Source organism: Aythya fuligula, chromosome 1 (assembly GCF_009819795.1).
Source record: "Aythya fuligula isolate bAytFul2 chromosome 1, bAytFul2.pri, whole genome shotgun sequence".
In the NCBI taxonomy this organism is placed as follows: Eukaryota; Metazoa; Chordata; class Aves; order Anseriformes; family Anatidae; genus Aythya; species Aythya fuligula.
In genome coordinates, this window is record NC_045559.1 from 66,611,158 (window position 1) to 66,625,095 (window position 13,938).

The window sequence follows — 13,938 nt, forward strand, 5'->3', positions numbered from 1 at the left end:
GTATCATATCACAGAAATACAGATCATTTTCCAACCTAGATGTGGGTTTTAATCTGCTCTTCAATTTAAATTTTCTAAATCTGAACTCCAGTTTGGGGTACAGGGTTGCAGGAAGGTTAAAAAACTAAAAACTCCCAGATTTCTGGAAGAATTGTCTGAAGATCCAATAAGTCTATAGCTTGGGATCTTCCCACATTACCTTTGTACTATAAACCATGCAGATTTTCTTTAGTCTTCTCCATTCAGCTGCAACATCAACAGTAGAACCACATAATTAACCAAGAAATATTCTTTCATCACTACTTTGTTAACATAATAGCTGATGATTTATGCTCAGATAGATAACCAAAACATACTCTTTTGCTGCTGAATTTGAAGTGGGCGGAAGCACGGGGCTGGAGAGAGGACATGAGTACAAATTGCTTTTTTTTCTCCATGCTCATTTGTTCTCAGTACAGGGCGGGCTTGCTGCCTTCTGAAGGGGAGGGAGGCAGAAGCAGGGAGTGAAGGGAACAAATTAGGATTAGTCACTGCAGCAATCATGCATAGAAGGATATATGATTATTTCAGGCTGACTTTTCTTGGTCTCTTGTCGAAAAGCACAGTTTCTGTGCACAGAAGGATTGAAAGCTGAGCAGGATTCTCTGTGCTGCCATAGCTGCCATTAGAACACAGTTTCATAATTGAAAGCTTGTCAAACAACATTATTTGTAGGGCTGTCATGTTAGTTCAGGGCAGAGTCTTGTGTGTTGAGGGTGATATCCTGCACAGAACAGAGATACAAAACCTCTTGGGAGCAAAGCAACAATGATTAAAATAGATTCATTATTCCAAGCACCTAATTGTGTTCAGCTTGCTGCTACCAGACTTGAGGGGGAGCCAGGCTTTGCTGAGAAGGTCCATCTATATGATGCGCATGACTAATGAGGAACTCACATCTCCTTGAGGCCTCTCTTGCTCGGTACCTGCACCAGCATTTTGTCTGGCTTACACTATAAGTGGAGGGACATGCAAGCTGGTGTTGGGAAGCACTGGCTCTATGTTTTCCCAGCTATGCTGCTGCAGTTGCAGGTGTAGGTCCTGGCCTGCTGAGGTGACTATGTATAGCATCACCCTGAACTGAAGGGGGTTGCTTTCTTGGGAACCTCTGCAGTGGGGTACCTTAAAGTAGCACTCTTGGAGTGGGGTGCCTGGCTGAATGCCTGCCATGCAGAGTGACAGAGCAGGAGAAGCTCCAGGTAAGACTAGAAACCCACTGGGCTACACTGGATTATGTACCTGTGTTGGTCTCTGAAGGAGACTCATCAATCCACAGCAGTCAGGAGCAAGAAAAAAAAAAAAAAATACAGCAAAAAGAGAGATTGCAGGATGTAATTCACAGACAAATCAGATATGCAGAACACTCATGTTTCTAATCTACTTTTTTGTTGTGAATTTTCTTATTTTCATTTATGTATTTATTTTAAAGGTGAAGAATGTGGGAGCAAACTACATGCAAGTTGTATATAAAATGTATTTCCTGCGTGTATAATATCTAAATACATACATAAAGCAAATTGGCAGAAGCTGTTGAAATGTCTAACAAACCTCTATAAAAATGAGATATTCTGGCATATTTATGCCAAGACAATGTCATGTACAGGGAGCAATAAGGAAAGAAGCAGAAGTAGGTACTTAACATCTCCTATTAGTGGCAGAACAGCAGGCGTGTAACAATACAAAAGCACTAGAATCACATAACATTTTCAAAAGTCATTGTTGGGAAAGGACAAAAAATTAGTCCGTGTGGGATAATCAGTGAAAAGATTCAATAAGTAAGCTGACTTCATCAAAACACACAGAAAACATTTTAAATTTTGTGTTCAATACAACTCAGTTATTAAGGATAACAGGATCTGGGATAAACCAAAGGCAATGCTAATAAAATGTTTATGAACAAGGCTCTAAGAATATGTGCAACACATTCACCTTGAAAACTTGTAAAGTTTTCTGTGAATTTCTAGTGAATAGGTATAATCTTGAACTGGAGCCAGTGGAGTGGGGAAGAGCATGAATGAGCTGTGCTGTGCATCTGTCCTTACGTGGCAGTCAGCCAGTCTGGGGAAAAGCACAGCCGAGATAATGAGAGCTTCAACATCTGCCCATACCCAGAGCTGTGTGGATGGAGCCCCTGAATTTGATCACCCAATGTCTAATAACGATTCTGACTCGCATCGGCTCTAGGAGTTTATTATTCAGAGCAAATCATGCTGTGTCAAGCCCCTTATGTTTCTCCACTTTCTAACATGACACGCAGCCACTAAAATATTCCTTGCTCTTATGAAACATGTGCTGCTCCCACAGTGGAACAGCCCCTCATTCTGTTAATTGAGACACAGAAAGAGAAATGTCTGTAGCTTCTCAAATTACTGAATCTTATTTTTTCCCTCCTCCCTCCCAACTTCCTTGCTTCCTCCTGCTTCTGGAGATCACTGTTGCAGGAAAGAAGTCAAACAGCACACTTACTGCACATAATTACTTCCTGGATGGTATCATTTTTCTTTTGGATATGCGGCCTGACACTTAAAATCTTAAGAAAAAAAAAAAAAAAAAAAAAGAGAGAGAGAAAGAAAAAAGATCTGAGAGGTATTTAATTAAATCCCTCTTTTTAAAAAAATCTGTCTTACCAGGACAAAATCCTTCTTATCATTTTTTTTTCTGTATGTAGAATCAATTAGTTATCACAATTGTAACTTCTCCTGCCCTTTGAGGAGTTTTGTTTGAATTAGAATCATTGTTCTATCTCTGCTCTTGGTCTTTCTCCCTAGACCCTTGATCAGAGCTGCTTTTGCAAAAGCATGCTGTAATTTCTTGGAAAAGCTAATACAAAAAGCCTTACACTGAAAAAAACAAACCACCATATAAGATGTGAATATCAAATGTTCTTAATGACTTTTTAAAACATAAGTTTCAATAAAATAATATAAAAGTTTTCCAGCATTAGATCAATATCTGAGTTCTCTTAGCAGAGACCAATGAACAGCACATAACAATGAGCTAACCTTGTTCTATAGGAAGAATGACAAAGACCATGGTATTGAAATCATACAGGCCAGATTTTTAGGTCTGTAAAGATACAGTTGGTGCCAGTGGGATTTTCAAAAGCAAAATTTTATATCCTGAATCATTAAAAATCTCTTAAGAGAATGCTTTTTCACCTGGTGCAAAAAACTCTGCTAATATTTTGCCAAGCGATGAGGCCACACAGAGTAAAGTTGGCGTTAGCCATGGCAAGGTATGGCATTTTTCTGAGACCATGTGTTGAGATCACAGCTTTCTTGGAGTGAAATAAGTAAGGATGATCTTGCCTTTAATGCAACAGGGTAGGACACAAGATGAACAGCTTGGATTCAAATTTGAATGGAAAAGGTGGTTTTGTTTCCATCTTTACAACTTAAATTAACAAACTGGGCTGTGGCAGGTGAGGATGAGAACTACACGTAGCTTTGATTGCAAGCTACAGTCATGCCAGATTGGATAACTATTTTTTCTGACCTGCAACAGAATGATAGCTACTGGCTTTTCTAGGACAGCTTAATAAAACAGCATGGTCTTTGCTCTCCAGCTTCTGTCTTACCATGTGTAGAAGCAGACTGCTTTTTGCTGGCACAGACATGGTTTTATGTTATTTGGAGTTATTTATAATATGATTTTAGAAGGAGCTTTCACTCCAAAACAGGACCTGCTTGTTGTAGGAAGTACATTTTTTTTTCTTTTGTCGTTATTCAGTTTTGTAAGGATGAAGGAATTGCTTTGTTAGCAGTTAAAACATACAGATAAACAGTGAGTTATAAGCTGAGCACTCCACTGCACTGTTCTGTACCAGGCTCAACACTGGTCCTGGTTTTATTTCTCTGAGATGCAAAAGGAGAAATCTTTGGTTATAGTGTGAAACAGGGATAACCTTTATCCCATTTTGGATCTCAAAATCTCTGTTTTTCCACAGACTTCTTGTTGGATTAGGCGACTGGCAACGGGGATAACACCATCTTGGTATGGTGTGAAGATGAAAATTTTGAGGAGCTCAGTTGTACCAGTATGAAGCACAAAGCCTCATCTTAGAGAATGAAATTGTTATTTGATCGTTAAGATCATTCTGAATTACAAAGCTCTCCAGGACTATAAAGATGTAGATTCATTTTAGTTTTGCTTCTGTGTGTCTTGGTAGCTACTGATGTGGGGTGAGTTTTGATTTCGCACTTGCTAATTGCTGTATGTTTCAGGAGGACTTGTCAGTTTTGTTTCACAGCAAGAACCCTAATCGTGAATGACTCCTTGTCACTGTTGTGCACTTTCAACTCTGTTCTAGGTTAGTCGAACAAGCCACACATTTTGACAGCATGAAGCACTCGTAAAGAAGTCTGTCTTTATGACAGGGGTAAAGAAGAATTACACCAAGGCAGGGTGGATTGAGAGAATAATAGATCTCCCAAATCTGTATTCATCTGCACATGTTACTTTGTACATAATTGTACTTTGATCTGGCTGAAGGAATACAGGGAAAATTATTTTACAAGGATGATATGTCCTTGTACTATTTCTCCAGTGAATTGGACACAAATAGGTCTTCCATTAACCTCACTCATGCATGTCTTTTTCCCCCTTTCAAGTACAGACAAGTAGGGAAAAAAATCCAACATTTTTCCACCTTCTGTTTTTACTGAGACCAATACTAAGACATTCCTGCTCTTTGGAGCATGGTCTCTAGTGTTTGGGTCTAATCTTTCCTATTTATGCAGATTTTCTGCACTTCTGTGCAAACTGATGTTTTCTTCTTGCTGTCTTTTTGGTATGCAAAGTATGAGAAATAAATGAAGATCTTACAGGGCTAATGAGTAAGAATCCTTTCAAATGGATTATAGTTTATTCATAAACATGCAAATACTTACTGGAAGTATGAATGTTCACTCTTAAATACGCATACTAGGAGATGTATTCGCCACAGCAGGGATAAGCAGAGCACAGCCAATTCCGTTGCCATAGATGAATACTTCCATCTATGCTGGGCTGTAGTAATTGATTGTGTTTATGGTCCAAATCTTTGGGGTTATTTAAGCCAATCATTTTTAGCTCGTACTTGAAGCAAACTCAGAGCATGCACTCAGTCTGTTAGCGCTGGTGTTTCATTAAGCTGTGGAGAAGATGCTGCTTGCAAATGACTTTTGGTGCTGGGAGATGCAGGGAGGTAGGGAGTTCAGAGTGATTGTGGGTCATGAGTTTCTCCTTTGAAGTCTGGGTGTATGACAGAAAACACAATGAAAAGACTAAGTCATAGCTTTCTTCCATGTGCTCTCAGTACAACTGAAGAAATCATCACAAGAACGTGCCTGGTGTTGCAACACAATAAGCCAACCCACACACTCCTCCCACCCCATACCACACCCTAGAAAAAAAAAAAAAAAAAAAAAAAAAAAAAGCAACAAAACCAAACCAAGCAAAACAAAACAAAACAAAAAGAAAATGGCAAACTCTCTACCTTCTGACTTTTCTGTACTTTAAATTCATGCTGGGAAACACCTTGGGCAGGAGCAAACTTCTGTCTGTTGACTCTCCTGGCACCTCAGTAAGTTGGCTAAAGTCATGTCGGGAGTAAACCTGAGCTGAGAAGCAAACATGTAGTCTGAAAGTAAAGGGAGCTCATTGCTTCATGGATGTGCTCCTGTGGGAGTGGAGGGAAAAAATAAATAAATAAATAAATAATATCTTAGTAAGGACCTGGTGGAAAATAACAGTGTATTTAAATTTTTAAAATGCTATAAATAACTAACAGAAACCACTCTTTTGGCTCGGTTGCCAAGCCACTCCCATTGCCATTGGGGCTGAACACTGCCAGTGTGCATGTTCTTGCATCTTTCTGGTGGGTAGGTTATGTATTTACATGTGCAGAGAGGACCATGCTCTGGATATTGAGAGATCTAAAGGTGCACACTTCCCTTTTTTTAAAGAACATCTTGGTGCCAAGCTTTAATCAAAAGACCTTGTAGGTACACAGTGACACCTACATATATTTACAAAGCAGATTGTGGTGACTTCATGGTCATGCTTGTGAAAGAACAACCTCAGTTCTGGTACTCTCAGGTACAGGCAGGTGTGCTCACAGGAGGATCATGAAATAATGTTTTGGTTCAGTCAAAGCATTGAGAAGAGCCTAGGCAATATATTTATTGCTTGCATTTTGAGTACAAGAATTGTGGAATTAAGAGAGATTTGTATATTTGCATTGCTGTTACTGACAATTGAACAGACTGAGAATGACAAATGGCAGCCAGCCAACTAGACTAGTATATTTTTTGCTTGGATTAGTGCAATACAAAATGACCAATGGTTATGTATAAAAGCACCACTTGCTGTGGATTAAAGAAATGTCAATAAACTCCATGTTATCACCTTCATTCTTCTCTTTCACTGTTGACAAAAATACTTCATAAAATATAAGAAGCAAACAGTGACATAAACCAGTACATGCTGAACTCATACCTAGAAGCTAACTAGGAAAGAAAATCATTATCACCTTTAAACTGTGCATATTTTTATATGTCATGATGATAATATTATATATTACATTGTCTAGTGACCTAAAAGCTTTTCATATCAACAATGAGTTAATGCCTATGAAATAAAGCTCAGTAAATATTTACCAGTGTGTATGTCTGGAAGAGGTCATGTGACTCACTTAAGGTCATGCTCTTTATAAAATCATCCTTTCCAGAAGAGATAATAAAGCATTAGCATCCTGAATTGAAATGAAGCAATAATGTTTGAAGATCACCTGTTTTTGTTTTACAATCCATTCTAGTTTAGGGAACAGACTTCCCATGGAAGATTTCCACACAGACTTTTCTCAGCTGACTTTCATCTCTAAGTGTATTAAGCCTTATCTTGACAGGCTAGCCATTGTCATGCTCTGCCAGATATTAAAAGGGAGATATACAAAAGAAAGTTAATGACTGAAGTTTATTTCTCTAAATTCTTCATTCAAAGGGCTTGTATCTGCCAAACCAGCTAGAAGTTTAATCTGTATGCTCTCTGTACTATTGCTGCTGAGTTACCTCAGCCTAAGAACCAGGCTGATGAATGTATTTATAAAGGTTTGCTGCATCCCTGATCACTGAATGACTGCCAAGTGAAGGAAAAAAATAATAAAGCCAGCAAAGAATAACTGTATGAAGAGAATACCAGAATACCAAACTGGCAGAAGAGGGATCTCAACATCACCCAATGAGCCAATGCTTTTATTATGTTTTGAATGACTTTTTAGTACCCTCACTTCACAGAAGACACAAAACAAACTGGAAGGAAGTTGCAGAGGTTTATTGCTCTTTGATAGCTCAGGAAGAGGGACCTTGATCTCCTGATTGATTCTTGCACATAGGGCTGGCCTCTGTCACCTAGGCAAAGAATTGATGAACATGCTTATGTCTTTTGCTGAGTAGGACCTTTTGTGTGCTTTAAGTTATGTGCCTTGCAAAGTCATGATCATTGTGTACTTTTATACTGCTAGAAATGAGAATAGAAAAAGAAAATCAAAACCTTGCAGTATCAATTTAATCCAAAAAGTTTAGCAGCCACAATACATAACTGTAATACAAGTTGCAGCTGCCATCATACCATAGATAGCTGCTGATTCTGGTTTCACCTGACTCTCTGTGTTTAAAAGGAAGGTGCAAAGAAAGCGAAAAGCATTGGCAGAAGGAAGTTTGTTTAATCTTAAAGGGGGTAAATTAAATTCTTCTGCTCCATCTCTCCCTACAGAGTACAGAGGGGGCCTTGATGATGGGATTAAACTGGGTGCCCATCTTTTTAGATTGATAAATTTAAGACAGAGGAATCCCAAACCACACACAGAAGTCTCAGCTTAAAAGTTCTGATCAAGACATCATTAAGTCTCCTCACTTTGAAGGTAACAGGAAACTTTAGGTATACATGCAGAAGTGCATGGAATATTTCAGCAAGTTCTGTTGGTAGTGCACAAGTGGATCCCAATGAAGGACAAATTTGCTGGTTGTATATTAGAGTAGAAATAGAAGAAAATTTTATTTCCCTGGTCTGATAAACACATTTAATTTGCAAGTTAGAATCATAGAATCACAGAATCATAGAATATCCTGAGTTGGAACAGACCCATAAGGATCATCAAGTCCAACTCCTGGCACCAAACAGGTCTACCCAAAAGTTCAGACCATGTGACTAAGTGCACAGTCCAAATGCTTCTTAAACTCTGACAGGCTTGGTGCCATGACTACATCCCTGGGGAGCCTGTTCCAGTGTGCAACCACCCTCTCAGTGAAAAACCTCTTCCTGATGTCCAGCCCGAACCTCCCATCGCAGCTTTCCTCCATTCCCACAAGTCCTATCACTGATCACTAAAGAGAACAGATCAATGCCTGCCCCTCCACTCCCCCTCGTGAGGAAGCTGTAGGCTGCGATGAGGTCTCCCCTCAGCCTTCTCTTTTCCAGATTGAACAGGTCAAGTGACCTCAGCTGCTCCTCATATGTCTTCCCCTCTAGGCCCTTCACCATCTTGGTTGCCCTCCTCTGGACACTCTCCAACAGTTTCACATCCTTTCTGTACTGAGGTGCCCAGAACCGCACACAGTACTCGAGGTGAGGCTGCAGTGCGCAGAGTAGAGCAGGACAATCACCTCCCTCAACCGACTAGCAGTGCCATGCTTGATGCAACCCCAGGGTATGGTTGGCCCTCCTGGCTGCCAGGGCACACTGCTGGCTCATATTCAGCTTGCTGTTAAACCACCAGCCCCAGATGCCTCTCTGTGAGACTGCTCTCCAGTGTCTCGTTGCCCAGTCTGTACAAATTGCCAAAGCTGTCCCATCCCAGGTGCAGGACCCAGCACTTGCTCTTATTAAATGTCATGCGGTTGGTGATTGCCCAGCTCTCCAGTCTGTCCAGATCTCTCTGCAAGGCCTTTCCACCCTCAACAGAGTCAACAACTCCTCCAAGTTTAGTGTCATCAGCAAATTTGCTCCAAATACCTTCTAGTCCTACATCCAAATTGTTTATAAAAACATTGAAGAGGACTGGCCCTAAAATGGAGCCTTGGGGAAACTGAAGCCCTTTGTCAGAAATGCATTTGCAATTACCCTGATAGAAGAGAACATTGTAGCAGAATTACATCTTTCGTGAAAGCCATATGACACTCAATAAGGTGGACTGCGATCCCTCTGGTAGGTAACACCTGTCATTCTCCCCTGATCGGTCTGTTCCTCTGGGCAGGTGGAGCAGCGTGTCTCACATCTGAAAGTACCTTACCCTTCAGCTGAGAATCCTGACTCCATTTCCAAAACTCTCTGTATTAGCTTCCCTCTTTTACTTCCTTCTAGTCCACCCATGGCAACTGTACTAAATACTAATCACTTGATGCACTACAGCCAAATAAATCATGCTGGAATTATCCCTGATGGGGAAGGTGACAGTGACAAGCCATGAGTTTTTGCAGCGTTAGAGGTTTTGGCAGCGTTCATGACCACCAAGCAGCCTGTTGCTAGTTGTAATGTGATGGAGAAATCTTATGTGGGTAGGAATTTATCAAATGAGTATAAATATCTGAGCTGAGCCTAAAGCCATCCTAGAAATGAATTCAAGATCAGGCACTAGTAACAATTGAAATGTTCTGTGTGGATTTGCAATTGACCCTGTGCTGCATGGAGAATTACAGAGTTCATCTCTTGCAAGTAATCATGGAAATAGCACTGGGTGCTTGCCTCTGAGCACAGGTTGGGAAAAGCAAAATAAAACTGCACATCAAATACTTTGGCAAGAAAGAAAACATTCAGCTGTAGGAACTATGAATAAATAACATGAAAAATCTCAGCAGGTGATCTCAAATCAGCCCTTCCCATTTAGAGAACACATCAGCACAACAGGGTAATCAAAGGGCCTAATATAAAGTTCCACTTGGATCAGAAAACAAAATAAACCTGTGCTTGAACCTAAATAAGCAGTCTTCCAAGGGAGGGAGTGCACGCTGTAGTTATGGCTTTGGGCAGAAAGGTAGTAAGTATTTTAGAGCGCAGAATAAGAAGACTGGTGATCTGGATTTAGATTCTCTTTTTTCTTTTTTAACCTTAGTGTGCCAGCTCTTCTGTGAGACTACTGATGAAAAGGTGGTGGTGTCTGGGGATTTTTTCCTTGGGGATGCAGAAAGTAAGATTAAAATGAGTGGCAATAAAGCAGACAACTCATTCTGCTTGTCTGAACTCAGCTCCAGGTCAAACTAAAGTCAGCAGCTTAGATGGAGACAAAATTTACCTACACCTGCTTCTGAATTCCTCATGTTCTTTTGATAACATGGGAAGAGAATGAAGGTATGCTCTACAGTTTCAGTCAGGAAGAGCAGAATTCAGCTGCATCACTGCAGCTGAATAATTGACTTTGCTTAATATATTTAATTGAAATCTGGAGCAGTTTTTCACAGCCTATACTGCAGTATAAATAATTTTATAGATGTTCAATTGTATCTCAAGTCATACTAGGGGAGGTTTAGATTGTAGATTAGGAAGAATTTCTTCACAGTGAGTGTGGTCAAGCAATGGATCAGCCTGCCCAGGGAAGTGGTGCAGTCCTTACCACTGGAGGTATTTAAGGGATGTGTGGATGTGCCACTGAGGAACATGGTAGAATTTGATAGGTCAGGTTGACGGTTGGGTTTGATGATCTTGAAGCCTTTTCCAACTTAGATGCTTTTATGATTTTATGATCCTGTGTCAGTGCTTCAAGGTTAGTAAGAGCCTATAGTGTCAATCAGATTGACTAATGTACATTTTAATAAACTGCAGTGCCAGGAACCAGAAAACTCGAAACAGAAAATGATTTTTTTTTCTATCAATTCCTTCTCATTTCAAATTTCCAAACCTCTCTAGTAGTCTCTGAATATATTTGAAGAGATGGAGTATTTGAAAATACTTAATAGAACTTTAGTCCCTTATTCCCATTAAAATGACTTGGAGTTAAGGAAGAAGGTGATAGGGGTTATTCCAGGAGCGTATCTAGAAGTTTATTCATAAGAGCCTTGTCTGTTCTTGTATTATAGATTAACACCACAGGGAACAAGAAGTCTTCTCCCTTCCTCCATTTCCTGCTAATTTGCTTTTTGATTTCAAATAAATTGGAAAACCATTTTGGTCTCCAGTTTCTCAAATAAAAGAAGACTATAACATCTTCCCAACTGTGTGCTCTTTGTAGTTACTGCAAACAGCAATGCGTTGCATTGTGTTTTAAGAACTAGTTCACTTGTGCACATAATGGGCATATATACACCCCATCAATATAAAATGAAGGCATTTTCAGTTTTATAGCACCCATAAGACTCTGTCTTTACCCCTTTGTCATACGCTTTGCCAGAGCATATAAAATGAAGTTTGGCTGACACCAGTCCAGTTTTTCTCAGCTGCACAGCATCTCCATGCTCCATCATGGAGCATGTCATGGTCACAGCTTTCTCATGGTCTTCACATTCTTTTGAGCTTCAGGAATTTTCTGTGTGACTTTCTAATCTCATATTTCAGCATCAGTATCTGTTTGGAAGTTTATATTACAGACTACACTATTTTAGGAGTAGAAAGACTAAGTAACATAGATAAATTTGTCCGATTTCATCTAGAAAATGTCTCCTCCAGTATTCCAGGAGAAGCTTTGGGCTTCCCATCTCCCATTGGGCACTTTGAAATGAAAAATACCCTCAAGCTTGTTTGATTTGTTTCCATGGAAAGAGATGTGTTTTTGTAATCCAAGCTTTTCAAAATCCAATATAGACTAATTTCTCGCTCTGCCTTCTTGGTCATCATTTTCCTGAGCTGACCCATTCTGTATTATTTCCTCTCTGTTGGAGAGGGAACTGAAGCGTAGTTGGCTGTGGTTTGACTTCTAGACACTGTGCTGAATCTCCACTGATGGGCAGTCTGTGCATGCTTGGGATGATGTATATGTGGAGCACACTGCTCAGTGAATTCCCATTCCTATAAAGTAATCTTTCTTTTCCTTTCTACCTAACCTATACTCATTTCAGAATTTAAAAAGAGCTACCTAATGACCTCATCTTCCCATCTGGCCTACGTACAACTTTGATTATTTTACCCTTGTGCAGGTACAAATTTGCTTGAACTGTTTACCCAAAGACAGAGAACAAATGTTGACTGGAGAAGATGACTTCAAAGGCCAGTCTGACAGAACTAAGGGAATTGTTGAGGCAATCGAATATGTTTCCTGTGTCCATTTTTGTTTTCTATTGTTCACATAGAGATTCAAGAAGGAAGACTCATTTTAGTTAAAGCACCTGGTTCATCTGGCATCAGTATGTGTTTGGGTACATCCACAAGGAATGACTAAACTTTAAATGTGGATGCTCTGTAAAAGTCTGAGGGATAGATGACAGTGTTAGTAGCTGGGAAAGGGGAACAAATTCATATTTTATTTCAGGACAATTATCCTTTTTGACATAATTTTAGTACTAGAGAGAAGCTTAAAATCTAGAGTGGAAAGAAACCAAACTATAATATCTGCCTAAGTGTGAATTCCTGTCATAGTTGTAGCATATACAGGCAGTCAGGATTGGGCAGTAGGGAGAAATGCCATCCATGAAGCTGTGACCTAATTTTAAACTGTCAAGATCAGGGCCTCTGGATTGTTATGCTTGGGTTTTGCCTTCTCCAGTCTGCACTGGAAAGATAGGATAGAAGCATATATTTAGAAATATTTTTTTGAATATTGGATGCATTTACAAGATGCATTAACATAAAAGGTATTACCATTACTGAATGCAAAGATTTGTTTTCATGCATTTAGCATTCTGACATTTACTTAATGCTATTGTAATAGTAGTTGATAGTGTCAAGAAAGATTTCATTCCAATGGCTCTAAAGTATATCATTAACCTTAGAATAGTAGCAAAATATGGTAGACTGTACATAGCATATTGACATTTGCTGGTTAAAAATAAATAAATAAATAAATAAAGCCCTCATATTCCCAAATTCATATTCCCCCAAAAAGGGGGGAAAAAACACCAACTGTTCCTTTAAAACTGTCTTTCAGAACAAAGAAATGTTAGAGCTCATTTATAAAATATGACTAGCAGATTGTTATTGCTGGCTTTTTAAGACTGAGAATAGCAACAGTGCTGAGGACACTATTCATAGAGCAGAATGCCAAAAATGGTTTGTTAACCTAAATCAAATATAAATTATTGAGAACTGCTTCTTTTGCTATCTTTTCACTTTTTAATTTTTTTTTTCCTTTCTGCATGGAAAATCTTGAAGATAAGGTTTTCCATTTCTTTCATGAACTATTTATTCTAAAGAGTGTTTATTAAGGGAACTTCCCTGTACAACCTGTAGAAGTGTTGTGCAAAATCTGTAGCAATTAATATCACTTCTTTTACAAAGTCTTATGTGAACATTTTTGTTCATATTCTTGAAGTCTATTTCAAACAATCCTTTCCTCTTGCGGTCAGTACTTGTGAAATCTGTGCCTGCTCCAGAATTCACTGTATCATGAAAAAAACCTTAGGATGTAATTCTTTCCCCATATGCTATAAGAATGACTTTACTTTTTTATTAAATTTATAGGACCTCATAATGATAGCTAATGGTTCCAAAGAAGCCTCAATATTGTGCAATTTCCACTCAGTCCTTATCTGTGCTCAGAGAGGATCTTTCTTGGGTAATGGCTATAGGAACAGCTTTTTCTGAGACTGCTTGCATCTCTCTGTGAAACTGAATCAGTTTCAGTCGCATGAAATGTTTTATTGAGGACCTTTGAGACAGGAGTAAAGAGACTGGGTATGGAACATAGTCTAAGCTTTGATGTTGTGATACTTAGCATAAAATACAAGTGTTTTCCTACTTTACACTGTGAAGAGTATAGGAAGAGAGCTGTGAAACTGA

At 39.2% G+C, this 13,938-nt stretch overlaps 1 protein-coding gene across 1 annotated transcript in view; it reads left to right on the top strand.

The window, feature by feature from the left end:
* Positions 1 to 360: 360 nt before the first annotated feature.
* The window catches only part of PTPRO (protein tyrosine phosphatase receptor type O), a gene marked incomplete at its 5' end in the record, with an annotated part of 88,563 nt that continues 74,985 nt past the window's right edge, over positions 361 to 13,938 (top strand). Inside the window, one exon of the mRNA XM_032184864.1 lies at positions 361 to 370. Coding sequence (XP_032040755.1) covers positions 361 to 370 — 10 coding nt within the window. The remainder of the gene's footprint in view (positions 371 to 13,938) is intronic.